We start from the raw sequence: 27,484 nt of genomic DNA, 5'->3' as shown, positions 1-27,484 counted from the left end.
TGAGAATATCAACAAGAAATGTCGTTTCCGAGTCGCAGAATTATTATTAATAATGTATTGTTTGACTAATTTATGTTTTCATGAGCTGAGTCGACAAACTGAGACAAATGACAATAAAAACCTTTATTATTAAAACATTAATAAGCAAATAGTGCCTATGGCTTTATTAGAGCTTTTAGTTCATGTAATATGCCAAGCTGGGATCTCCAGAACGGCTTTATCTGTGTTTGGAAGTTGTTTTTTGAAACGAACCGTTTGAAAGATTCGAATCGCGGAAATGACTCGGAGTTCTAACAAAGACTAAATTCGAAGTGGATCTACAGCTGACCGACTTTTTCCCGAAGATGAGCCGAAAACCGAAGAATGAGTTGATAGTACGAGCATCTGAGAATACCAACAAGAAATGTCGTTTCCGAGTCGCAGAATTATTATTAATAATGTATTGTTTGACTAATTTACGTTTTCATGAGCTGAGTCGACAAACTGAGACAAATGACAATAAAAACCTTTATTATTAAAACATTAATAAGCAAATAGTGCCTACGGCTTTATTAGAGCTTTTAATGCATGTAATATGCCAAGCTGGGATCTCCAGAACAGCTTTATCTGTGTTTGGAAGTTGTTTTTCGAAACGAACCATTTGAAAGATTCGAATCGCGGAAATGACTCGGAGTTCTAACAAAGACTAAATTCGAAGTGGATCTACAGCTGACCGACTTTTTCCCGAAGATGAGCCGAAAACCGAAGAATGAGCTGATAGTACGAACATCTGAGAATACCAACAAGAAATGTCGTTTCCGAGTCTTAGAATTATTATTAATAATGTATTGTTTGACTAATTTATGTTTTCATGAGCTGAGTCGACAAACTGAGACAAATGACAACAAAAACCTTTATTATTAAAACATTAATAAGCAAATAGTGCCTACGGCTTTATTAGAGCTTTTAATGCATGTAATATGCCAAGCTGGGATCTCCAGAACAGCTTTATCTGTGTTTGGAAGTTGTTTTTCGAAACGAACCGTTTGAAAGATTCGAATCGCGGAAATGAATCGGAGTTCTAATCACATATGTGCTGCCTACAGTGATTGAGCACTCTTCAGGTTGAAATGTCGCCACCGTGTGGTGAAAATAAACACTACTACTCTCCATCAGAGAGCTCAGGAACAGAAAGTTCAACTGTGACGTCAAAGACAGAGGCAAATCTAATGTACTCATTGTTAAAAATAAACGTTCTCAAAGTTAACTACCTAATAAAGCATTTTTTAAAATAGTACTTTATTTGGTTGACAACTGGGACATGACATAGGCCAGAGTCAAACCTGCATCTCATAAAAAAATAAAAAAAACTGATATATTGTGGGAAAACAAATCACAATTTCCATCTTTTTTGGGAGTTTTTATTTTCTCACAAACCAAGGTCTGTTTACAAAAAAAGAAAAAAAAAAAAGGACAAAAATAAAATTTGTACCTATTTGTATTGCATTTCATGCTGGCAGTCATAACTACATGCAAAACAACATGACCAACAATTATAATATGAAAAAAAACAAGAGGGCAATAAAAAAAAAAAAAGTTGGTATTAAAACAGTTTATATAAAAGGGTTTTTATTTAATTAAGCTGTTTTTACAAGTAGGTAACAGTGAAGTTCAATTGCAAGGGGCAGAAGAAGTCTCTTTAAATCTGGTCCAGAAAGACACGCAAGGAAAGCACATCAATTACCTGCACACATTCACACACATTCACACGAGGAGGACCATTCGCATGTAGAAAACCCAACAATAAGAAGCCCTTTAACAAATACAATGTTATCAAATTTCAAAACTATACAAGATACTACAACTGAACTAATAACATTTACTAGAGTTAAACTACAGAGATACAGAATGTGTAGATTATGGCTTATCATCAAGTTTCAAACTCTACACATCATGAGATGGCATGATCTGTCAAAATGAATGAGGGCTTAAAACAAACAAACAAAAAAGGTTGATATTTTTCACAAAAGACCACTGTACATGCCCCACAGCTGAGAAGTGCCCTCCAGCTGCAGTTTCACGAGCTTCACTCTAATGTCACAATCACTGAACACATCTGAAAGCATAATCTCTACCCACATCCACATTAAACTATGAAACAAGGACATATTCTACCGATACTGAAAGGAAGACAGTGGGTTCATACTTTTGCCATATTGCAGAAGACATATAGTTGAAATTAATATGGCAGGAAGCAAATCTCTGCCACTACACATTGATCCTTCCATTACTTAGTACTGTATTAAAGAGACCCACACTTTAACAAAACAGCAAACATGTCATTTGGACGGTAAATTATGAAGCTTAAATCTAAAGTTTATTATTCCATTGCTGAATTAAACGGAGAACTTGATCAGAATATGGCGTGAGATGAAGGGAAAGTGGAAGGATGTTGGTGTGTGGCGGCTCGGTGGTGGTCAGGCGTGTTGGGATGAAGTGCCTCAGTCCGCGCTGACCTGCGTGGTGACCTGGCCGTCGGCCGTCTGGCCGGTGGACTGAATGAACATGGGCTGGGTCAACTCCTGTCCTGCCGGCATCGTCACCTGCTGGATCTGATACAGCTGCTGTAGAGGCACAGAAAGAGAGGGAGGGATGCATGTTACTGAACTCAGACAACTGTGCTAATATAGCAAAAAATAAAAGGATAGATTATATATAGAACATAACAGAATAATATAATATAATATTAGAATAAAAATTATTGTATTTATGTATATATAGCATCCTAAATTACAATATATTAAAAAAGTTATTTATTAAAATATATAAATGTATTTTAAAATTTTAATGCTGAGAATATATGCATTAAATTGATCAAAAGTGACAGTAAGGACATTTATAATGTTACAAAAGATTTCCATTTTATATAAATGCTGTTCTTTTGAACTTTCTATTAATCAAAGAATGAGAAAAAAAAAAAAATCAGCCCCACAAAATATTAAGCGGAACAAAAACTTTTCAACATTGATAATAATAAGAAATGCCAACTGAGCAGTAAATCAGCGTATTAGAATGATTTCTGAAGGATCATGTGACACTGAAGACTGGAGTAATGATGCTGAAAATTCAGCTTTGATCACAGGAATTATATTTTATAATATATTACAATAGAAAACAGTTATTTGAAATTGTTTTTTTTTTATAGTATTTTAATCAAATAAATGCGCATATTATATATATATATATATATATATATATATATATATATATATATATATATATATATATATATGCCTTAAAACTTCAGGTCATTACCTGCCCATCAGTAAACTGGTTGAACTGTTGCTGACCCTGTTGTACTTCCGTCTGTGAAATCTAAAGAACAAGATTACACTCATCATTTAATAACATTCATCAAATGAAGGACATATGTATTATATGAAATACACAACTGCTTACAGGTGAAGTGTGTAACTTCTGTGCCATTAGTGTCACAAAACAGCATAAAACAACAAAAACAATGGATCTCATTCACTAAGCATGCATACGCACAAATTTGTGAGTGAAATCTGTGTATGAACGTTTTCACAAACAAATGATTCATCACTAACTTTCGTTCTAAAATGAATCCTAATTTCGAAAAAATGTAGGAGCAACTGAAACTATTCATAAACAAAAATCACATACTCTTAAATTTTAAACATAGATATAGATCTTAAATATATTTCATCATATATATATTATATATATTATATATATATATAAGCTTGTTTCTGCCATGAATAAAAATAAAAAAGGTAATTGCGGCTTTTTATCTTTTTATATTTCTCAGAATTTTAAGATATATACTCGCAATTGCGTGTTATAATGTCCAAATGTGAAGGAAAAAAAGATTGACATCTCTCACAATTCTGACTTTAAAACTGGCAATTCTGACTCTATATGAGAAAAGAAGTCAGAATTGCGAGATAAAAACTCACAATATATGCTTGTTTCCATATGCGTGTGTATTTTAATATTTTAGTGCTAAGAATATATGCGTTAAATTGATCAAAAGTGACAGTAAGGACATTTATAATGTAACACACATATACATAAATAACTCCTCAAAACAAGCATGTAAAATGGCTGCATTAAAGGCCTGGAAAAGCATTTCAAAGTGTGAAACCAAGAGTGTGGTGATGTCTATGGGTCACAGACTCGCTCCTGTGATTGCTTGCAAGGGATTTACTTCTAAATATTAGCTTTTACACGTTTACATTGCCTTAAGTTAAACCGTCCCAATACTTATGCTCACATTAGGCAGAGGGATGAAACTCTAAAAGTGCTGTACTTCTTAGTTGGTAAAACATTTTGTGTTGAAACAGCCAATAATAAAATGTGACATTCTGTACTTCTGCCTCATATTAATCTTTTAATCATATTTATAGATGTCTTAACAGAGCAATTTTGTCTTTACTGTCCCAGGGCACTGTGTGTGTGTGTATATATATATATATATATATATATATGTGTGAGGTAGCTCTGCATAAAGACACAAATAAGCATATGTACAGCTGGCTAATCAGAGGTCTGTAATGTCTGTATAAAAGGTGTTTACTGTGTTTGAGCTTGTTTTGAGGATGGCACTCTTGGCATTGGTGCTTGCTCTCAGGTGAGAACGCGACTTTAGAGAGCGTCATGTTTGCTGAGAGTGATGGAAAAAAAGGGTGTGCAGAATGCCCTTATATGGACATGGTTTGGGTGTGTTTTATGTAAATTACCTACCTCAGGCTCGCGGTCGCTCATTTACAATACTCCACATTCATCAAAATTAGAATGAGGTTAAGAACAAATTCATGTGCGTATGCACGTTGTGAATTAGGTGGAAAGTTTCCGTGAGAGGATATAAATGAGTAGTGTATGCAATTATTAGTGAATGAAACCCAATGACTTTTTCAAAAAGCTTTGTGAACACTCCTCCCTTGTGCCAATTTGATATCTTTAACCATCTTTAAGGTCTGTATATGCTTATTTAAAGGTTTCATGCTTTACCTGCTGAGTGTTTGTTGCAAGCGTCTGTATTTGTCCTTGAACAACCTGTGTTCCTGAGACGGGCTGAGCCAAGCGAATATACTGCAGCTGGCCGGTGTTGAGCTGCACCTGCAGGACACCACAAGGGGGCACTGATGAGCACACATCATTACCTAACTAATGGTGTGTAGTTTGTCTGGTCTGTATTCAGAATGGTTATAGGGATTGTGGAATAACCAATCTATAATCTCTAAATGACAAAATTAAAAAGTAAACGTCTTCTCTCTCAGTTCTTACTGGAATCTGCTGGATCTCTCCTGTGTTGGTGATGATCTGCTGCATGACTTGCATAGTCTGTCCAGCCGGCTGTGCTGCCTGCGCCTGAGCCTGACCCTGTGCAGCCGCCTGCACGATCTGCACCTGCTGGCCCTCGCCCACCTGCATGGTCACAGGAGCACTCTGAAAGAGGAAGGATGAAAGCCATGAGGGTGGGACTGCAGCTTTAGTTGGATTTCATCCTGTCGTGTGCCTTACAAGTATGCTGGAACAGAAGAGCTAGCATTAGCATTACAGCTCACACCTAACACTGCCCTGTGGGCTGGGAAGGCCTCCAAAAGAAAGTGAAATTGAAGACGTGTTGAGGAAAGGGGAGAGACGCAAGACTGACCCCGGGCCTCTTGCGTGGAGTGGAGAAACTGCGGAGGTGTGACAGATGATCTCTCCTCTTCAGGAACTGACACCCGATAGGCGAGAGTAATTTACTAAGCAGCACAACTTTATCTGGCCCGAAGACGTGCAGTGACCTCATGTAGCATCAAATAGAGGGCATATGAATTGCAGATTTGGCCGTGTGAATAACATCTGCTTCTCTCTTTGGTTCTCATGGTGACTTTAACCTTCATTTATCCACTTAGATAATCTATTATATCAGATAAACTAGTGTTCAACAGTTTGGGTTTGTTAAGATTTTTTATAGTTTTGAAATAAGTCTATTATGCTCAACAAAGCTGCATTTATTTGATCAAAAAAAACAGTATGAACATTAATACTGTGAAATATTATTACAATTTAAAGAACGGTTTTCTATTTTAATACATTGTAAAATGTAGTTTATTCCTGTGATGTCAACGCTGAATTTTCAGCATCATTACTCCAGTCTTCAGTGTCACATGATCCTTTAGAAATCATTTTATATATGCTGATTTGCTGCTCAGAAACATTTCTTATTATCATCAAGATATGTGTTGCTTAATATTTTTGTGGAAACATACTTTTTTTAATGATTTTTTTCTCAGCTTTTATTTGAAATAGAAATATTTTGTAACATTATAAATGCCTTTAATGACACTTTTCATCAATTTAATGCATCCTTGCTGAATAAAAGAACTAATTTCTTTAAAATAATGAAATAAATAAATCTTACTGACCCGAAACTTTTGAACAGTAGTGTACATCAAAGTGTAAAATATTTTATATATAATTATATATATATATATAAAGCCTTAAAACTTCAGGTCATTACCTGCCCATCAGTAAACTGGTTGAACTGTTGCTGATATATATATATATATATATATATATATACACACACACACATACATACATATATATACACACACATACAATATATACACACACATACATACATATACATACACACACACACACACATATACACATATAAGCAAAGCTGCTTTTGAAGAGTAAAGCTTAAATCAATAAACACTACAACATAAATTACACCCATTTTGAAAAATGCGAATTTCGAAGCTGTTAAAAAAAAAAAAAAAAAAAAAAAAAAAAAAAAAAAAAAGGTTTCTATGGAAGCTTGTTTCCGCCACTAAATAAAACAATGTCAGAATTGCGAGAAAGTCAGAATTGCAAGATATAAACTCACAATTGCGAGAAAAAGTCAGAATTGCGAGTTCTAAAGTCACAATTGCGAGATATAAACTCACAATTCTGACTTTTTTACCTCACAATTCTGACCTCTTTTCTCAGAATTGTGAGATAAACTCACAATGGCAAGTCCAATTCTGAGGAAAAAAAGACTGACTTTTCAGAATTGTGGGTTTAGGAAAATCTAAAGGAAACCAGTGGAGAATTGGTCTTCCGGGTTTTGATGTCATTCCTGCACCACTCTATTATATGATATAAACTAACCGTCAGGCAGTAGCACTGCATTCCCATACATCTGCTTCCATTTACTGCATTGTTTAATGTATAGTACATGATATAGTACCCAAACTGAGATATTTTTACTATTGTATTGTGCTTTGAAATGCAGTTCTTATTCAATTGTCATGACAAAAAGCCCTAAAAAAGCTCCTTTGTACTCCAAAGAAAGACTTTTGGGGGAAGAATAGGAGCCATTTTGAGGGGTTTGAGGTGTTTACCGTGATAGGGGTCGCCTGTGATTGAGCAACCTGCACCTGCTGCAGCTGCTGCATGGTGGTTCCCTGCAATACCTGAGGAAGAGGAGGAATAATGCCAGAAAGAGAGAGTGAACTTAACAACACAAGCAAGCACATGCAAAGCGCATACTCAAACATCACATACAAAAGCAACAAAAAAAAGGCAATGCACCGAGAAGCCACAAAACAGTGTAAAGAAATGAAAGCGTGATGCGTCATGTAGTATGAACAGACTTTAAAGTCATATTCACAGCATATCCACATATTTGGGATGACATAAATACATGCATTAGGCTTTTTTTAAATGAAATAATAATAACTCTGAATTCACACTAAGCCTGAAATGTCACTGCAATATTTTTATTAAAAATAAATAATTATATGTATTATTGACTATTTAAATTTAAATTATGCATTGGTTTTAGTGTGAATAATTTAAGTGTGAAAAATTACAGTGAAAATAAGACATTCTATAGTTTCAGATTTGGTGTGAACAGGCATTAACTGAAGCAGAGCGAAGATGAAGCCATCTGTTACAGCAGATGAGTGTACAATTTGAAAACAATGACAGTTTATGGAAGATTTGCTTTTGGGAAATGACTGCATAAAGCGGCACAAAGCAGTGAGCAGACAGTGAGTGAGATGAAGCTAAACTGACTCTCCGTCCTCAGGTATGAAGATTAAACCCCACTAACAATCAATTTCACTTAAAGGGTAAACAGAAGTGAGCTTGAACAGAAGAGGTCACAGTCTGACAAATGTTTTGTCAATTTTTCAATAAACGTGGTTGCCTTTTTCATGTGCATACATTATCTACACCACTGTTTTTGCATCACCTTATTTATTTCTTTCCTATGTAGATATACCTCCATTCAAACGTTTGGGGTTAAGATTTTAATAATGTTTTTGAAAGAAGTCTCTTATGCTCACCAAGGCTGCATTTATTCGATCAAAAATACAGTAAGAACACTAATATTGTGAATTATTATTACAATTTAAAAGAACTGCTTTCTATTTCAATATAGTTTAAAATGTAATTTATTCCTGTGATGTAAAGCTGAATTTTCAGCATCATCATCCTTCAGAAATCATGTTCCCACAAAAATGTGTAATATTTTTCAGGATTATTTGATGACTATAAAAGTTTAGAAATCTTATGTAACATTATAAATGTCTTTACTGTCACTTTTGATCAATTTAACGCATCCTTGCTGAATATAAGTTTGACACCACTACTGAAAATGTTTCTACTTGGCATCTTTTTCCATAAACTCTATGAGCATTATATATATATATATATATATATATATATATATATATATATATATATATATATATATATATATATATATATATATATATATATATAATGCTCATAAAATCTTAAAATTTATTTCCAGGTTACATTTTGAATCTCATTTTCAGTGTGGTCTGAACATTTTTGAACCCCACTGTATATATTTGTCCTGAGTGCTCTCTAAGGTGACTGCAGCACAACTTTGCACAAATCTGACAGGTCAGCAAACTGCAGTTTGCTGAAGCAGCACTGATCGGTCCACCACAGACAAAAAGAGCGAGAAAGTGAGAAAGAGCACCCTCACACCGGTGAAATTAAACCAGTAAAAATGAACAAAAAAAGTTAATTAAATAAAAACAACAAAACAGGTGTGGAGAGGGCTGCTGATATCACATGAGACACTGACTGGACTCTCTACCGTTCACCTGATAGCAACGTGTGAATGACACCTCTGGGCTTTCAACCTTCACCAATCATGTTGCAAATGATCCTGTAATGAGCTGATCGAAGTAATCGGCTCTCAAGTGTTGTGCGAGAGTGTAGGTACGATAAAGTTTCAGGCTTTTGTCCGCCAAACCATAGTATAATATACACCAAGGTAATTACAAGGGCAAACAACGTTCACCAAGCCTCCAGATGACAGTCCTCTTTACTGCGTTGAAATATTTCTTTTTGAAACAAGAAAATTTGTGTGGGACATAGCGAAAGAGTAGTCCGTTTCTTTTGAATAGTCAAAAAAATAAAATTTTGTATATTAATTAAATTGACTATTAAATAATATAATTTAATAGTCAAAAGGCTTTAGTTGCAACATAGCCATAAATCATGATTTGCTATATGCTGTGTCATGCAAGATGAGTCATCAATATATTTTCTTCTGTTAAATGCATATATATGCAAAATGTTACTTAAAAGGCTGTGGCCAAAAATGCATACCCTCTAAGTACTTCTTTTGAATAAGTAATTACTTTGCAAATGCTTAAAATAGTATGTTCTATATAGTATGAATGTAATCCGATCATACTATATTCACCATGTTGTCATTGTCATGTGATCTACCACTGTTGGTTGCGTCACTTCACTGCCATGGCTTCTGCCGTTGCCTCATGGGATAGTAAAGTGTCCATCATATGCGCACTTCTCAATCTCACCAGAAATAGTAATTCATCCGGGTATTTTTTCGCCTATTGATTTATGAATACTGTGAATTTGGAGGTACTATTCTTTACACATACTGTGTTTTGCTATATAGTAGGGAAGTATGCCTTTCGGATGCACCCTTAAAGGGATATTCCAAAAAAAACTACAAACATTGATTAACAATAAAAACACTGAGTTTAAAGGGCTCATACATTTAAAGGTGCAGTATGTAATATGGATAGCTAGCAGTCAAAATGGGTACTACAGTCCAAAACCCCCGCATCCTCCTCCTTAGTCTGTACGCTGACATGGGTTGCCAGATTGACGACACGCAACAGGAACGAGAGCACTTGACAATGGATAGCAACAAGACTTAAGGACCGTTCACACAGAATGCATTTTTCTATTACAATACGCTACTTTTCCATTGTCTTTCTATGTAAAAACACGCTAGAAGGACGTGTATGACCGTTACGCTCGCGTCTTTTACATGACAGCCGCGCTAAGACGCCGTGTCAAGTTAAAAGAATTTCAACTTTTACACGCAACACCGCTCATCAATGTCCAAAACAGTGGACTAATCAGAAGACCTCAGAGGCAAGCATTTCGAGCTTCGGGGCATTTCGGGGCAAGCATTTCGAGCTTCTGTTTACAGTAGCAAGTTGGTGTGGCAACTGTTTTATTTGTTTGTTATTGCCGTTAGTGCATCACTTCTCAAAAGTACGTCTCGAGACCCTCGTGTTTTTAGACACAAAGACACACTCTGTGTGAACGAGCCCTTGCACGTTAAGTTGATCAGCTAATGAATAAGTTCGCAATGTTTTTATTGCAGAGTTTTTTTTAGCTCGGGTAGAATCTGTGATCTCTGACCCAGTTAGCATGTTGGTTTCCATGGCTGCAATGGCTCATAGTTATTATTATATTTATCTTTATAGTTATCGTTCTTGGTGTGAACGGGCCTTTAGTCTCAAAGCTCATTGTTTTGACACTAGAATCCATTTACGCACTACATCCTAGGGTTTGTGGCAAGCGAGTGGGGATTACCTGGCCCTGCTGGGGTTGAGCGATGATAATCTGCCCGGGCTGTAGTGTGGTGGCGGTGGGAGCGGCCACCTGCTGGCCTTGCTGCTGACCTTGGACCTGCACAGCGCTGGGCTGCTGTGCCAGAGTGAAGTAATATTGGACCGGCTCAGTCGGGGCGACGGACTGACGCACTTCCTCCTACACACACAGGCACAATTATAGAGAAATATATACCTTATATTGCAGAACACTTCAGCAGGATTGCCATGAATGCAAGAGAACATTCACAAATCCCATAAACACACACATGAAATCAAAAGTTCATAGGGCCTATCTGCCGGTTACATCTCCATAAATTATTTTAGCTCTGTAACACTAGAGGCAGGAGAAGGATAAATAACTTATAGGCAAAGCAAGAGCGAGTAATGCAATCTTCTAGCTGGACAGAAACGAGACCTTTAGCTGTAGTCTGTGGCATAAACTCCCACACTCAACCGCAGCATAATGGCAGGTAATCAGCTGTGCTATTCTTACACACAAACAGTAGGAATACCCAACGTTTGCACTAAGTATCTTTATATTTTCTCCCCATGCGTTCCTGAAGATCTATTTGTGACAAAGAGAGTAAACATCCCTCTCCCAGCTTGGTGATGTCACAGCTGAGAGTGTAGGATGTTTACACACCTGGTCACACACACAAAAACACAGCAGGACCTTTGTGGCCCTCAGGTCGAACAAAGATTGTGGTTTCGCTGAGCTAGGAGGGCTTGGATCATTGGATATATTGGGTAAATTCCTTCCTTCTACATGTGCTGACTGTCAGTTGAGTCTTCTCACTGTGGTATTTAGAGTTACTTGTACGTGATTCTGTTTTGTTCATCCTTGCTGGACCAGAAAGAAAGTTCAATTTAAGAAATGTTTGTTTTGTTGTCTTTATTACCAAAACTTTTTTTTTTTGATGATGATGATGATAAGATACCCGAATTATTTGAGAATCCAGAAATCTAACACATTTTGACGAGTGTAACTCTATGATGTTCAGAAGTTTTGAGGTGTGACGAGATCTCGCGAGATAAACATATGACAAGATTTCTCGTTGAGGTGAAAAGCTCGCGCGATTTTGCCATGACGGTGCGTGAGGGTGAAATTGGGATAGAATATGCCACACTATATTTACATTACACCTCCACTGTAGTTTTGCTTTTTATAGAAATAAAAACCATTTAATTCAGTTGGTCGCTTCAATTCCATCCAGCTCATCTAACACGAGCTGCAGAGTTGTATGTAGTGCAGCAAGAATCAAGAGTTTACTCAGCATGTGATGAGAATAAGTGTCGAGATGACTGACAAGACCATGGCAGAGGATTTGTTGCACAGAGCCTAAGCGTCTGACAAATGTCTTGCAGAATGCGCGCTCAGCACCGCAGCTCCCTATTCACAGAGTACACACCAATCACAATATCGAAAGCGAAAGTAAAACGCGAGCGTGCATTCAAACGGGATTTTAATACTCCGCATTTTGAAAGCGGCTCCCCGATGCATGCAGATATCTCCCAATATGAAAGGCTGGGCTGTGTAGTTGTAAGCATCTCTCAGCTCTGTTTCATGCTTAAAGAAAAATGTGGTCTCTATTTGCACTTTGCATATTGAGAGAGTACTTTATTATGGTTGCACTTATTGTTCCATTATAAGACTAAAAGAAAACGGTTATTAATTTTTTTTATTTATACTTTTTTAATCTATGATCAATTTGTGGAAAGTATTTCAGTTAGGAGGTCAAAAGTTGTAGAAGCTCATAAATCATGTACAGTTCTAAGGTCTGAATAGACTCATGTGAAATCATACAAGAGAGAAGCCAGTCAGTTGAGTTTGTGGCACTTTTACAGTGCTTGCCTTGAGTATTATTGTCATTTACTGCATATGATAATTCATACTCAGAAAGTAGAACTGAAATGACATTTATTACAAGATTAGTTAAAACATTTCAAATGCACCTGCATTGACTATTTTTCTAGTCACTGAGGATTTCTTAAAAATACTCGGTGAAAATCTCGTCTCTTTCTCGTGTCTCGTGAGCCAACTGTCTCGTCACACCCCTGTAGTGAGTTATTTCAACTGAAAGAATGAAAAGGGTTGGTAAAGCATCTGAATGACTGGTAAAATCTGTGACTGGTGGGCAAAAAGATGAATTTCTCACCGTGCCAGTCATTGTTCTACTGCCAGTAGTGTGGCACATAACCACACACAGTCGTTTTTGGAGTCAGGCACATGATGCTATGGCCACATTCATAAAATAAACATCGAAGAAATGAATAAATGTGATGTCTGATTGTGCAGAGATAGGGGAAGCAGAGCGCTGCAAACATCCGACTGAAAGCCTTCACAAACCCTACACCCAGCTTCCAGTCAAGGATGTTTACAGCGCCCCCAGGCTGCCAAACACAACACATCACCCTCTTCTCTTCATAGACGCTGAAGAAAATGTAAAAAAAAAAAAAATTGTAGACGCCGATCAATTTTGGCAGCTTGAAGTTCCTCTCTTTTCCGCACCTGTCGCTTTGGAGGCTTGAGGTCATCCCGGGGGACGATATCAATGAGGAAGTCAAACTGGTCAAACTTAGTGATGGCCATGGCAATGTCATTCCTCTGGAAAACAGAAAATAAGACCAGAGAGTCAAAACAAAAGACTAAAACCACATGTAACAAATACTCACAGGAATGGAGGCACTCACAAAAAGGATGACGCTCACTGATTTGTATATAATATAATATAATATAATGCTAAATCAAGTGTTCTTGTTAACAGTGACACCATCTCACCCCACTGACAGTCTACTAGTGGTATTTTCCACAGGATATTGGCTGCAAAGACCACCCATTGTCACCCCCCAGATCAGCAGCTATTTTTAGCACCATGATTAATATCTGGTGGTGAAGGGTCACATCCATGCAGTTGTTCCATTGACGACTGTTGTCGTGGCGACACAGATTGGCGTGATGCCTTCACAATGGAACTGTGGGCCAGCTGCAAGCTCACAGGCTGAGCGCTAATACAATCTACATATTAAAGAGACGCTCTAACAGTCATAACAGCTTTGTTCAGCGCCAAAACCTGTTGCTGTACACCACGTCGGAAAAAGGCTATATTGACATGGGCTGTTATATTGCAGACTATTAACTTTATTCAACTGTTTCCATGGAAATTATTCCATTCACATTCATGTTTACTTGATGTGTAACCTTCTGTTTAATAGCTAACCTGAATCGGTTTCTTTCACATTTGAACATATATAATATTTTTTATAGATATCATTAGGAAATTATTATTTTTATTATTATGAACCCAAGCAAGGGTTCAGGACACTGTTTGAAAGCCAAGAGAGGCAAAATCAGTAAAAAAAAAAAAAAAAAAAGGAAGTGGGTCATGGGAGATGTACTTTTAGACTCTACGCTACAGTGGAACAGAGATAAGCCCTGGGGTGCTTGTGTGGGGGGCTCTTCCCATAAACAGACAAGCTGTGTCACAGCTCCAGCACATGTAGCATTAGGAGGAACCTTTTATTTTTTAAATCTTTGGCTTTTTAGACCTATTCATGCGAAGAAAATACCAGGAAGATGGCTAAAAGTGCGGTCACATTAACACAATTTAAGCAAGATTTCATGCAAAAAAAAAAAAAAGGTCAATTGTCAAAAGTGTAGCGATGTATGAAGCACAGCTCACACAGAGCTCACTTCCAAACCAAGCAGCTTTCTGTTTGTGAATTTGCATGACCAACTTGAACAAGCAAAATCTGAATGGGGAACTTTTTTGCTCTCACACAAAAAAAACTCCAGATCGCACATATTACTGTTGAAATGACTGGATTTCGCCATTGATATTTCGCTGAACTTCACACTTCATATAATTATTTATGCATTTTAATGACTGCAAGTACCGACATTTAACTACATTTGAAAGTACTAAACATGAGAAAAGTGATTGACGGATGTCACTGACTCTTTACCATCAGATGCACTGAATATAATAATATATATTTTTTGGACAGAGATGGTGGAGACAGGAAACAGTAGGGAGGAAATGGTGGGTGGGATCAGGAAATAACCCGAGCTAGTCTTAAAGAGGACCTGTTATGCCCTTTAACAAAGTCTTGGTTTTGTTTTTAGGCTCTACTAGAATAGGTTTTCATGCTTGAATGTACAAAAACGCATTATTTTTCACATATTTTACATTGTTGTAGCATTGTTGGTCGTAGAACAATTGCCACCAATGGTCTCTACAATCAATTTTGGCTTACGATGCTTTTGGGAAATGCAGCTCTGTTTAGTTCCTGTCTCTATGAAGCCGCTCCTTCTGAAAAGCACAATGTGCTCTGATTGGCTGAATCAGTGTGTTGTGATTGGTCAACCACTTCAAGTGTGTTTCGTAAATGTCACGCCGCTTACCATAACCCAGTTAGATACAGGGTGGAGAAAACAGCGTCTCTTGGACATGGCGGCAACAAACTAGTAATGCAACTCAATCAGGCCTTGTTTGCGAGTTTCAGGGAGTTCAGAAACAGTGCGCACTGATATAGAGGATAACTCCCTTTGGAGTGATGTTTTTGAACTTTGCAGACATTTTTAATGCTTAAACAGCAAAATTACTAAAGAAAGTTGAAAATGTAAAAGAGCATAATAGGTCCTCTTTAAATTGAAACTGAGCTACTATACATAACGGTCACTGGAAACATGGCTTAGCAATTAGTGGTCTGAAATACAGAGTGGCACTTTTGCAGCGATGACTCGTTCGAAGCAAGCTCAGGGTCATTTCCTGATCCCACCCACAATCTTCTCTCTATCATTTCCAAAAAAACAGGAACAAACAGACAAAACAGATCATTTTGTCATAGAGAAGACTGGTTTATCTCAGCTGGCTATGGTAAGGGGTGAAAGAGAAGTCGTGAATGGACATGACTGACCTGTAGTGTGCGCCGTTTGTTGTCCTCAGTGTGGATCCAGGCTCTGAGAGTGAGCTCTGTGATGAAGATCTGTGCCGCTTTGGCAAACAGCACCGGTGCCTCAGCACTGATCATCTACGGAAGGTTACCAAAGCAGATCAATAGAGGGGAGATAAAAGGACGACACATACAATTCTTTCCAGATGCTACGTCCATGCCCTCTATGTTTCGGCCTGCCGTTAGACAAAGTGGACATACAGTGTCCTAAAAGACATGACCCAGGGTCTTGCCCATGTCACTGCTCCTGAGCTCTTAATTGCCTTGGCTTTTCTCTCTTCCCACTCTTAAGCTGCAGGTTATTTTAAGCGACTGGACACCACCCTGACCTGAAGCTTGCTTCCCACGCGGCTAAGGCTGTGTGGGAAGATCATGTCCTGTGGCCTCTCCAACATCACTCACAATATCTTTGTACTGAACAACTGAGCACAAAGAAACAGAGATGTCTGTCTGCTTTAGGGTTAATCCAGCTCATTACAAACATCAAGGGTTAAACTATCAAGCAAATACACCAACCTTTATGTCTAATCGTTCTTATGTTTCTCCCTCTGTGAAACTGCACTAAAAGTGCATCAGTGTTTTTTACCGCCACTTAATACTTGGCTCACATCACTCTTGAAATGACCTTGCTCTTTCGGCGGAACTGATGCCATGTTCTTACTCGTACTTGAAGGTTTGTTGCTTTGTTAAAGCATCTGGCAAGAAAAGTAAATATTGGTGACACATGGAACGGAGGTTATTATGAGAGAAGTTCTTCCTTTTTAGTTCCTGGAAAATGTAAATTCAGTGTTTACACAATACCCAATATACAGGCTGATTCACAGTAAATGGTCAGATGACTCAGTTGTAGGGGTGTGACGAGATCTCGTGTCATGAGATCTCGCGAGATTAAAATGTGACGAGATTTCTCGTCGAGGCAAAAAGTAGTCTCGTGATATTGCCATGACAGAGAGAGATGATTAGGAAAGAATATGCCACCGCTACGTTTACATTACGCCTCCACTGTCGTTTTGCTTTGTATTTAAATAAAAAACATTTAATTCAGTTGGATAACTGTGGCCGCCGCTCCATATTTACAGAGTACGCACGATCGCGAAAGTGAAAGTAAACGCGAGGGCGCATTCAAACGCGATTTCAATACCCCGCATTTTGAAAGCGGCTCCCTGATGAATGCAAATATCTCTCAATATGAAAGCCATTTTTGGCTGGGCAGTGTAGTTGTAACCATCTCTTAGCTCTGTATCAAAAAAAAAAAATGGTCTTATTTGCTTTGAATATTGAGAGAGTGCGATTATGGTTGCACTTATTGTAAAGTGTTGCCATAAAAAAACAGTTTTCTCTTAATCTTATTAAGCACAAACAATAAGGTTTCATTTGTTAACATTAATTAACGCACTGTGAACTATCATGAACTAACAATGAATGACTTATTAACTAACAAAAACAAAGATTAATAAATACTGTAGCAAATATATTGCTCATTGTTAGTTGATGTTGGTTAATACATTAATGTTAATAAATGAGACCTTATTGTAAAGTGTTACCATTTTTATTTATACTGTTTTATTTCTATGATCAGTTTGTGGAAAGGAGTTCAGTTAGGAGGTCAAAAGTTGTAGAAGCTCATAAATCATGTACAGCAAGGTCTGAAGAGACTGAAATCATACAGAAGAGAAGTCAGTCAGTTGAGTTAGTGGCAAAACCTTTTACAGTACTTGAGTATTGTTGTCTTTTACTGCATATGATAATTCATACTCAGAAAGTAGAACTGAAATGACATTCATTACAAGATGATTAGTTAAAACATTTCAAATACACCTGCAGAATATTTTTTCTAGTTATGTATTTCGCCATTGAGGATTTCTTAAAAATAGTGTCTAAAAATCTTGTCTCGTCTCGTTCTCGTGAACTCAATCTCGAGTCTTGTCTCGTCTCGTGAGCTACCTGTCTCGTCACACCCCTACTCAGTTGGATCAAATAATTTCTCTTCTCACAATGAAGTGCTCTGAAAATAGGAGATTATCGTTTTTGTAGTGGTTCAAATTGAGCCACACTGTAGCCGAAGCCACTGAAAATACTGTATTATGAACTTTGCTTTTGGAGAAGACCACAAAAACATTCAACTTTTTTTTTTTTTTTTAAGCCTCAAAAATTAAATAAGAAACCCAAACTTTATAAACATACTGTCATTAATGGCGATTTGTAAATTAAAATATTATTTGGATTATATATCATATATAATATGATATCAATAACATATTTGGATTATTTAATTTGTAAAACCCATCTTTGCTAGGTTGACGTGGAAGGTTGCCATGTATCTTCTGATGGTTTCTAGGTGACTGCTGGGTTATTCTAAGTGGACTAAGCAAAAAGATCCCTACAGAAATTGAAATTAAAGAATTCATTTAGCTAAAAAATGAAATTAAATAAAGTAATTAATTTTGGGTAATTGAACTCAGTATGCCGTTCATGGTATTGTGTTCACAAGTGACACGTAATCGGAGAAGCACTAACTGTTTCTGTCAATGAATTTGACCATCCAAAACTGAAAATTCTGTAATATTTATTTATATAACTATCCCAAAGAAATGTCTCAGAGCTCTCCATCAAAGTCTCTGGGTTTTTTTGTGGCTGTCTTATTTTGGCAGGCAAGTCAGATCTCTCAAGACACAACATACTTCTCCTCAAGCTACATGATTTGATGTATCATTCATGTCTGTAAAACATGCCGAACATCAATACTTACGGCTAAGAATTTTAACAAACCTCAAACTCTAATTAGGAGCAATAGTAATAGTGAAGCTTTCCATAGCAAACTCCACTAATTATTGACACAACTGGCCAGTTGATGTACAGCCGACAAACGCTAGGCTGCTGCTTTCTCAAGAATCAAAGACAGGAAGTGTGCTGCCATCAGCTCAGATTGTGTTGATTCAGCTCGCCTGCTCTTACCTTCACATCCTCATCCAGTTTCATAATTTTCTTGATGCGAGCAAGAGGAAGCTCTTGCACACGGAAATCCTTCTGAAACAGTGCGAGAGTGCATTAGAGGAGAACTCGCAAAAACATTAATAATTCCTATTAATGAACAGTAGTATAGTTGGCTAACTTGACTGCAATTTTATCTGAGTGAGAATAAAGAAGATAAAAAAGCTAGGAGAAACCCATACCACAGTAAGATTCCTGATCTCTTCCATCACTCTGGGCCAAAAGGTCTGTAGGCTCTGCTGGGCATCGCTGCCGCCCGCTCCAAATGAGTCTGCCGACATCTCCAGATCTGCTAGGAGATAAAGAGGGAGAGAAAACAAGACAAGTCAGGGTTAATATTCACATACAAGCTCATAATTGACGTAATCTTTTTGAGCTTTGAGATAATAAACCACATTATACACTGTTTAGTTGGAGTTGAAGAAGTCGGAATAATTTTGTGTGATCAGCCCGTGCGTCACTACAGTAAAATGCCTGGTGCAACTGACGACGGGGCGATTGGTCAACTCAGCTGTGTGTAAACTAAGCCAAGAATCCATATGTGAAAAACCTGGAGAACAAAGTCCTTCTCCGTGCCAGTGACCCAAAGCCTGGAGTGCACATCTGGATACCCAAATAGCTTTGGAGCCGGACCAAATGTGCCGATCTGACAGTACTGCTCGGCACTGACGCAAATCCAAAAACAAACTAACACAAACCAAAAATGCAAGAGGAGCAAAGCTGGCAGGTTACTATGGCATGTGAGGAATTCTGCAGGCAGCCTGCCTGAGCTTGCGCTGCCACGGACGCTACAAAGCATCTCTCTCTTTCTCTGGAAGAAAACACAGGGCCTGAAATAGCAGGGTGGGGTGCCACAGGAGCAGGAGCGAGGCAGTAAAAAAGTACTCGGACTCGTGCAGTTCAGCCATAATCCAATAACAAGACAAACTGCCAAGGGCTTAATGGAGGGGGAGCAGTCGGACTGCTGAGCAGCCTCACTATGTAGGTCAAACGGAGGAGCAACACAGTGAAACGTGCGTGATCACTGGCGATAAGCGGTGACCTGCTTTTATCTCTTATTCCTCTTACGTATATCGAAGCATTAGGATGGTTACGATCGCCCTGTGGTAGCAAAAAATCACGTTTAGTTATTTGCCTTCAAAACAATCATGATCAGTGGCATTAGACAAGCACAAAACAAATCAATGAGTCATGTGACTCCGCTGTCAATAAGCTCTAGGCTCATTTCAGGCTTGACTGAAGCCATCAACTGTCAATCAAATTTATTAAGCATGCATATAACAAGAAAAATCATTGGCGGCTGGGAAACAACTGCATCAGGTGTCGATCTTGTGATGGTCTTCTGCTGTACATCTGCGAGTGTTGATGTGCCAGCGCCGGCCTGATAAGAAATGATAATTTAACATCTCAAGTAAGACCATTAAGAAAACTAGCTGGCTAATTAGCAGGCGATAACAGCAGCAATTACTGTCACGGACCTGGGAAATTGTGAGGCAAATTAAATGAGATAACACTCCATTAAAGGAGACATAAATAGGTTAAATCAAAGCTCGCCTAGACCAGCTGCTTGAGTGGGAGCTATTTTTGACTTTTAACCAGATTGAGACACACAACCTGAGATGGGAAGAGCGAGACCTCCGACTGAGCATTGTGGGTAGAAAGCTTGTTCTTTTGAGGATGGAATGTTTTGGATTGTGTTAAAGCAAAATAATAGTAAAAAAGGGGCTACTACCAATGACTTGGGGACCCTTAAGTTGGCCAGTGACAAATAACTGTCCATAAAAAAGAAATTTGAATGTTAGACTTTTGAGATCTTAAAATATGGATACAGTGAAGCAATTGTTAAAAATAAAATATTAAATAAATAATTGGGTCAAATTACAGGTTTTTTTTCCCAATATACTTGCATCACCTTGACATTTTGAATTTTAGCTCAGTGCACGTGCAACTCTTAGTCACGATCGTCCTTCAGCAAGCCAGAACGCAACGTTGGTGTTAGATTTCTCCTGACCTGTTCGGTTGCCTCAACGGCAATGACCGCTGGTACTCTGTGTCTCAGAAAGTCAATGCCGTTAGCAGAGGCTGAATCAGCAAGAACATCACTGCCAGCCTGGCTTTCGTCGTGCAGGAGGACTGCAGCAAAGGAATGCTCAAACATTCCAATGTGATCAAGGATGAGCGGTTCTCATTTGAGATTTGAGATATTACAAATTACCCCCTTGATGAGAAGATGAGTTTAGCTGGTTGTGCGGCTGATATTTAATGGTTAGAGAAAGTGTGGCCCGAGGCCTCCAAGGAGGAGAGTCATAAGTGGTGACTACAGTTTGGGCTGTATCGCAATCGGCAGATAAAAATTTAGAACAATATCTTCCTCGTGCTGGAAAGATTCAAATCAGCTATGCTGATGAGACAACACCAGGGTTGTGGATGCCAGTCGTTGTGTTGACTTGAGATCTAAGCTACCTTCAGTCATTGAAGCTCACCTCTAGAATGAGCCTAATTTTAACAGCCAGGACTTAAAAAGCTACAAAACAACAGACTTTATTTCAAAGTGTGCTTTTTTGTTTGACAACCCCACATCAAACTAAACCCCTGCCTGAGCCGCTTACATTTGAGAAGAATTTTTCATCTCATTTTTGCTCACATTCCTCATCTCCAGCATGCCTCCCCTAGATGGTTTAGGAAAACCAAAACTGAATGCATACCAAACAATGCATGCACATAGAAGAAATTCAATCTTATCTGATATTGGTGCATTCCAGAGGGCAAAAACCCCCCTCATGAACAGATGGAAAAAATAATGGAAGGAGAAAGATTTGTTAGAATGAAAGTTTAGAGCTTTTAAATACATTTAAACGAACTTTAAAGTCTGATTTCTGTCAGATTTCTGACTGATAATTTGACAGCGACTGGGTTTCACCCAGCATGTATTGGTTTGTTTGTTTGTTTTTATTGCCATACCAGCATCTATGGCTTTTTCATGGCAAGATCAATGTATTTTAAAAGAAACAAATAGTAGTAACATACAGTAGTAATGAAAAACATCAACTGACAACCAACTCACATCATTATAACAAAAATTTAAGATAATTCCTGGTGAATCGTTTTTTTTCCTTGCGGCATTTCCCAGCATGTATTAATGGACTACAATTGATGTGATGTAGATTTAATCCTTCAAATAATCAAATCACATATTGTGTCATGTATAGGCCTAGCTCAGATACATAAAAACCTGCTTATAACTGCGAATGTGTAATTTACTGACAACACTTTTTTGTAACACATTATGACTTGTGCTTAGCTCAACTACACAAAAACTTAAAAACCTGCTTATAACATGTAAACTTTGACAACTCTTTTTTTTTTATTACGCATTACTTGTTAAGTTCCTGAACCTAAACCAGCCTCATTAACTGAAATTACAGCACACAGACAAGATGTTTTCTATGATCATTCTTTCATACAGAAAGGTCACATTTCTGACGCTACATTCTGGACTTATTAACTACACAAACATTCACTCAAAAAGGCCAGCTGGTATAAAAAACCCCCACAAAGCCTGCTGCGGTTACTGGTTAATCATCGACTCGGACACAACAAAATGCACCCAGGCACCCGGCAATGAATTACAAATTAACCGACAAATAGCTGTTCTTGTTTGGAGCGAAAAACATAGGGGCTGGACAATAACACCACTCTGATCTCACGGATCAATCATTCCAAAGTTGCCCTTGGTTCGGCCTCGCGTCAACTCCAGGAAGCCGTCCCTGAACTCTCAAGGTCATTTGGCAGTAAGCAAAAAGAGAAGAAAAAAAACAGTATAGGGGGAGGGAGAGAGAGAGTAAGGGATATACTATCGAACAGAAAGAAAGAGAACGGAGACTGGTTTTTCAACTTTCACTGCAGCAACTTGGCGACCCTAGTGTGTGTAATGATGCCGTCCCTAGAGAAGCGTGATGGTGAATGGCCCCCTCTTGTCTGTGCGCCCCTGAGGGATGCACTGTCCTCTTGGTCTCACACTCTCCCTGCTGACGGATCGAATGCGGGAGCTGCTCTCACATTCCTGTGACCTTCATCCGCCGATGGGCCCGTTAGCGACGGCAAGGTGCGACGACGTGCCGACGCCAGCACCAGAAACCCAACTGTAAACTTTAAAGGTTCTGCACTGACATTTCAAATCAACCTAAAGTGCAAAGCTCCGGGAACGAGAGGGAACATGCAAAAACGTTAGTCAGGTGTGACATTTTACCCTTGAACATTTATGCAATCTGGTGCAGTAAGGAGCTAAAATGATCAAATCTTAACCAAACACATCACGCTGAGACACAGCAGTCAAGGCTTTACCTAGAGTTATTTTTAGTAACTCCTTTCCCCAAAAGGACCATAATACCATCACCAATGGAAACTTTCTAGTGTACAAGCGGAAGAGAGACTTTAATCCGACTGGATTCTGTAACAAGGCATCGTGCGAGGACAATAATGAATTAAGGGTGCGAAGAGTCCCCCAATAAACCCCAATCTCTGTTGGTCACGTAGAGACCACATCCATACCGTCCTCTGCTCTTTCTCACTGTCAAGAGAGTGTAAACAAGCCACGAAACTGGGCCTTGAAAGGTGAACCGGGACTAGCGGTCCAATGCAGCCAGGACCATCATCTCTATCTGTATCTCTAAGCATCACAGATGTAGCGGAGATACTCGACAGCACGGGACCTTCAAGAAGTCTAAAGTAAACCTGAACAAGATGTACTTAAAGGTCAACTGTGATCAAAGAGTACGACGTGCAGTTCGAGGCTGGAAAGTTAAAATTTCCAGCTAGTTATTGTTTACATCATGTCAAACATTAGTAGTCAGGTTAAGGACTTAAAAATGAACAGGAGAGAAAACACAAAGAAGTACACTCAGATTTCAAGCAAGGGGAAAAGTAGAGGACGAAAGGAGGAGGAGAAAAGCGCAGCGGAGGACAGAGGAAGCATCCCATTACTGCAGCGAGAGAGAGAGAGAGTGAGGGAGAGAGCTTTACTGTCTGATTGCAGTCGCAAGTCATACTTACCCCATGCCCTTCATATGCTGTGCCAGAGGAGGAGGACATCTCGAAAGTCTCCGTAAGTGTCTTTATTCCACAGGCTCTGTCCCAGAGGAGACAAAAGGCTGTGTGGGATAGGCGATCCGCCGCTGTGTTCAAAGCCCCGAGCCGAGGGGAGCGCGATCACCTACCGCCCCCCATTCTGACCCCTCCCCCTTCAACTAGCCCATCTTCTTCAGCCACCCCCCTCCCCCCTTTCCTAAACACACAACCCCCTCCCATTCCTCCCCTGTCCGAGTCCCCTGAAGCCTGGAGTTGGCCTCTGCCTGGCAACCCTACTGTTTGTCTTTCAGCTGACCCCTGGCTCTGCGAGTGACCGGAAAAACAGGCGAGAGGTGGAGAAAAAGGGAAGGATAAAAAGAAACAAAAGTGTGAGAGCAATGCAGAGCAACAGAACAAGTCGGGACAAAAATCTCCTGACTGCTTTCCCTTTAACACTCGAGTGTAATCAATCTAGCTTGCTAAACGATACTCTCGGCCCGCCTATCTCTAAGATCCCACCCCCTTGATGGATTCTTCAAATGAGCCCGAGTCGGTTTCTGCAGCTATTGGTCGAGCCATCCGTCTTTAGGCAGTGTCATTCCCCTCCTCCCTGCTGACCCTCTCCACTCCGCCCCCTTTCACAGACACTCAACTTCCTGTTTTAAGTTACCTTGAGCAGCAGGATAGGGGTCAGGGAACGAAAAGAACGAGAGAGAAAAAAAAACCACCAGACAAAAGCAGCAGAAAGTTGTATAAAGGACGTGAGGAGAGCGGACGATCGCCTCGATTTGCGAGCTTTGGAAAATCTGTCCCCTGCAGATCGTCTTCTCTACTGTGGCTGGACGGAGCTGGACTGAACAACTGACTTCTCAAACAACTGTCCCTTGCTTATTTACAATGTCAAACTAAATGTCTCTAAAGCCCGCCCCTCGAAGGAGCGGATTGGCCAGGCTTGCGATGATGCAAATGAGCCCATGAACAGCGATTGGCCCAGAGCAGGCTCAAAGAGGATGCCGCATGCTGTAGCCGCATGATTTAAAGTGGAAAGTCACTCAGGTCAGACTTGCAGTCTCATTTGAGTGCAGAGACATGCATGCAGTGCAGCACACACAACCTAAACTCGACGTTAGTCGCTTTATAAACAAATATAAAGTTGACCTGAAGGGACATGTTAAATGGTTGTGTATGTGATAGAGCACAATCTCATCACGTGACCAAAAAAATTATGCAAGCTATGCAACTATTATGCTATTAAAATCACTTATTTGTTAACTTTTTATTATGGTTATTCCTACAAGAACAAGACTAATGTTGAAGAAGAACAAGACAGCGTTCACATTTAGTGTTTCAGCGATTTTCAGTGCATTTCAATATGAATCCACATGATCTAGAATGATTCACATGAGAGCAAAAGATCTCCTCAGTGCTTCAAATACTGGTCATGTGAATTTACCACTATGACCAACAGAAAGCTGCTTGTTTTAAAAGTTTAAAAGTGAGCTGTGCTTCATACATTGCTACTTTTTTGACAATGGACCTTTTTTGCCCATGAAATTTTGCTAATGTGACCGCACCTAAACTTGAGGTTCTTTTGCATTGTACAGCATCATTTGATTCTGACTGGTCTCATTATTTCCAGAAACTTCATGTCCCCACATGCAAACCAGCCTACACAACCTTCAATTCACCAACTCTTTGCTGAAACATTCAAAAAGGGCAAACTCTTGCCTCTTTTAATTATGTGAGAGATGAAAATCAGAATGTGGGCTAAATTTCACACTGTAGCAGCAACTCCTTCCTATACATTGTTGTTGCTGAAATACACATAGAAGGCAGGTAAATTATTTACAGCAACAGTGCTGAAAGATTATGGCAACAGTTGCTATGAATGCCATTATGACTCTTGTAAAATCAAGGTCAATAAGCAATGATTTTGCTTGTATGGCTGCCTTGAAAGGATCACTGATGAATCACTTGTAACGTTAATGTAAACAGTGAGTTCGTGTGATACGAATTGACCTCCATTTAACCTGGTACATTAAAACCATGTCAATTACGTCTCAACCTACAGCTATTGCTAAATATCATAATTAAGGCGTTCGTATTTTATTTTATTTTTCTATTCTCATTCAGTAGAGGAACAATTAGAAGCGTATTTATGTCTGCACTGTATACGATGACACCAGCGGCACATTCCGCAAAATGAAAATACACGGAATAACTTCCATCACGAATAAATCATAGACACAGTAAATTACATTTCTTTCACCTTTGATAAGTAGTAATATACAGTAACGTTACATAGCTACAAATAACAGATGTATTTTTCATTAACCAAGTCGACAAAGCAGGCTACCGGGAGACATGCTAACCGAAACCATACAAACAATCAGTATAACATTGTTATGGATGAAACCCATAGTGTCCGACATAATTTTTATTGTGAGACTGATTTATATCTCCAAACATCTACAGTCGATAAGATTGTATATTCAGATAAGGACTATAAAAAGAGCGGCATAAATGTAGGAGACAGTGCTCGCTACGTTAGCAGGCCGCATTGACTGTGTTTCTCGTCAAATTAGAAGAAGTGAAATAACGGTGCTTTTGGAAGGCTTTGAGCGAGTTTTCCTAAAATATTTGTAAAGCGGTGTAAAGAGAGTCTAACCAATAAAGACTACGTTTGGATCTGTCCTTCAGACCAATCAAACCTCGGACTAGATTCCACCAATCAAGGTTTCTAGGGGTTCTGGTAGTTAAGAAACTGCCACCATTTAGGCTCAAAATGAACCAGTGAGCCAATAGAAGTCATTTACACTAAAGAGCCAAAATGGCGACCACTGTCCAACAGTTTCCTGACCGCCTCCATTCCCTTCCACTAGCCACCAATAAGCGCTTCAGAGAGCGAGGAGGGAAATGGCGCCTATGTTCATCCTCCAAAACAATCGTCCATTGGATGAAAACTTTTATTGGACCACGAGCTCAAAACGACACCCGCTTTATCGAAACTAAGCAGTAGATAGCAAGCGAACAGAAACGCAGCAAAGTGTTTAATTTTTATACTCACTTTAGGGGATGAAATCGTAGTGTAGTCCGGTTCGTCGTAATATTTAATTTATTTCAGGCTGTTACAGCAACCAAGATGGCCGACGATTTGACAACTTTTTTTTTAAACCGGAAGAAGTGCTACGTTTGCTGTGACGTACTCGCTATTGGCGCCATTGAATGTGAATGTTCTTCAGTTCAGCAAGAGGTTGAACTGGTCTGCGCATCCCATGTATGTGGTTGCTTTGAATAGAACTGTTATCGCTATTTCATTAGTCTGAAACAGTAATAAAAATATGTATACGTGTGTGTGTGTGTGTATATATATATATATACATATATATATATATATCTACACACACAACATATAAAACATGACAAATTAAATATTCATGGAAAAAAATACCCTTGTACTATGAACAAAGTTAAAATCTATCTTCATTATAAATCTATAACTAAATCCAGTTTTGTATTTAGCCGTTCACAAAAAAAAATATTGTGTGATATTTGAAGACAGAATT

The 27,484-nt window shown here is 38.7% G+C and overlaps 1 protein-coding gene and 1 long non-coding RNA gene across 10 annotated transcripts; both read right to left on the bottom strand.

Annotated features, from left to right (window-relative positions):
* Positions 1–1,384: 1,384 nt before the first annotated feature.
* On the bottom strand, positions 1,385–27,143 carry nfyc (nuclear transcription factor Y, gamma). 9 transcript variants are annotated; one of them, XM_051871834.1, is made up of 11 exons: positions 26,986–27,143; positions 19,034–19,140; positions 18,816–18,887; positions 15,825–15,938; positions 13,417–13,512; positions 10,888–11,064; positions 7,389–7,460; positions 5,290–5,451; positions 5,014–5,121; positions 3,295–3,354; positions 1,385–2,603 (listed from the first exon to the last, which is right to left on the bottom strand). In XM_051871834.1, the coding sequence occupies exons 2-11, from the start codon at positions 19,130–19,132 to the stop codon at positions 2,481–2,483; spliced, it is 1,083 nt and encodes a 360-aa protein (XP_051727794.1). In that variant the 5' UTR covers positions 19,133–19,140; positions 26,986–27,143; the 3' UTR covers positions 1,385–2,480. The 9 variants fall into 9 exon arrangements, with proteins under 9 accessions (XP_051727794.1, XP_051727798.1, XP_051727793.1 ...); XM_051871838.1 differs by having other exon boundaries at positions 18,816–18,884; XM_051871833.1 differs by having other exon boundaries at positions 19,034–19,143; positions 26,986–27,140.
* Positions 12,809–13,410, bottom strand: LOC127500591 (uncharacterized). The gene is made up of 2 exons (XR_007926363.1): positions 13,064–13,410; positions 12,809–12,981 (listed from the first exon to the last, which is right to left on the bottom strand). It is a non-coding gene; the product is annotated as an uncharacterized LOC127500591 (long non-coding RNA).
* Positions 27,144–27,484: the final 341 nt, after the last annotated feature.

The sequence above is a fragment of the Ctenopharyngodon idella genome, chromosome 19 (assembly GCF_019924925.1).
Source record: "Ctenopharyngodon idella isolate HZGC_01 chromosome 19, HZGC01, whole genome shotgun sequence".
NCBI classification, from domain to species: Eukaryota; Metazoa; Chordata; class Actinopteri; order Cypriniformes; family Xenocyprididae; genus Ctenopharyngodon; species Ctenopharyngodon idella.
Note: the sequence above shows the minus strand (reverse complement) of the source record. Positions and strands in the feature narration are given on the sequence as shown.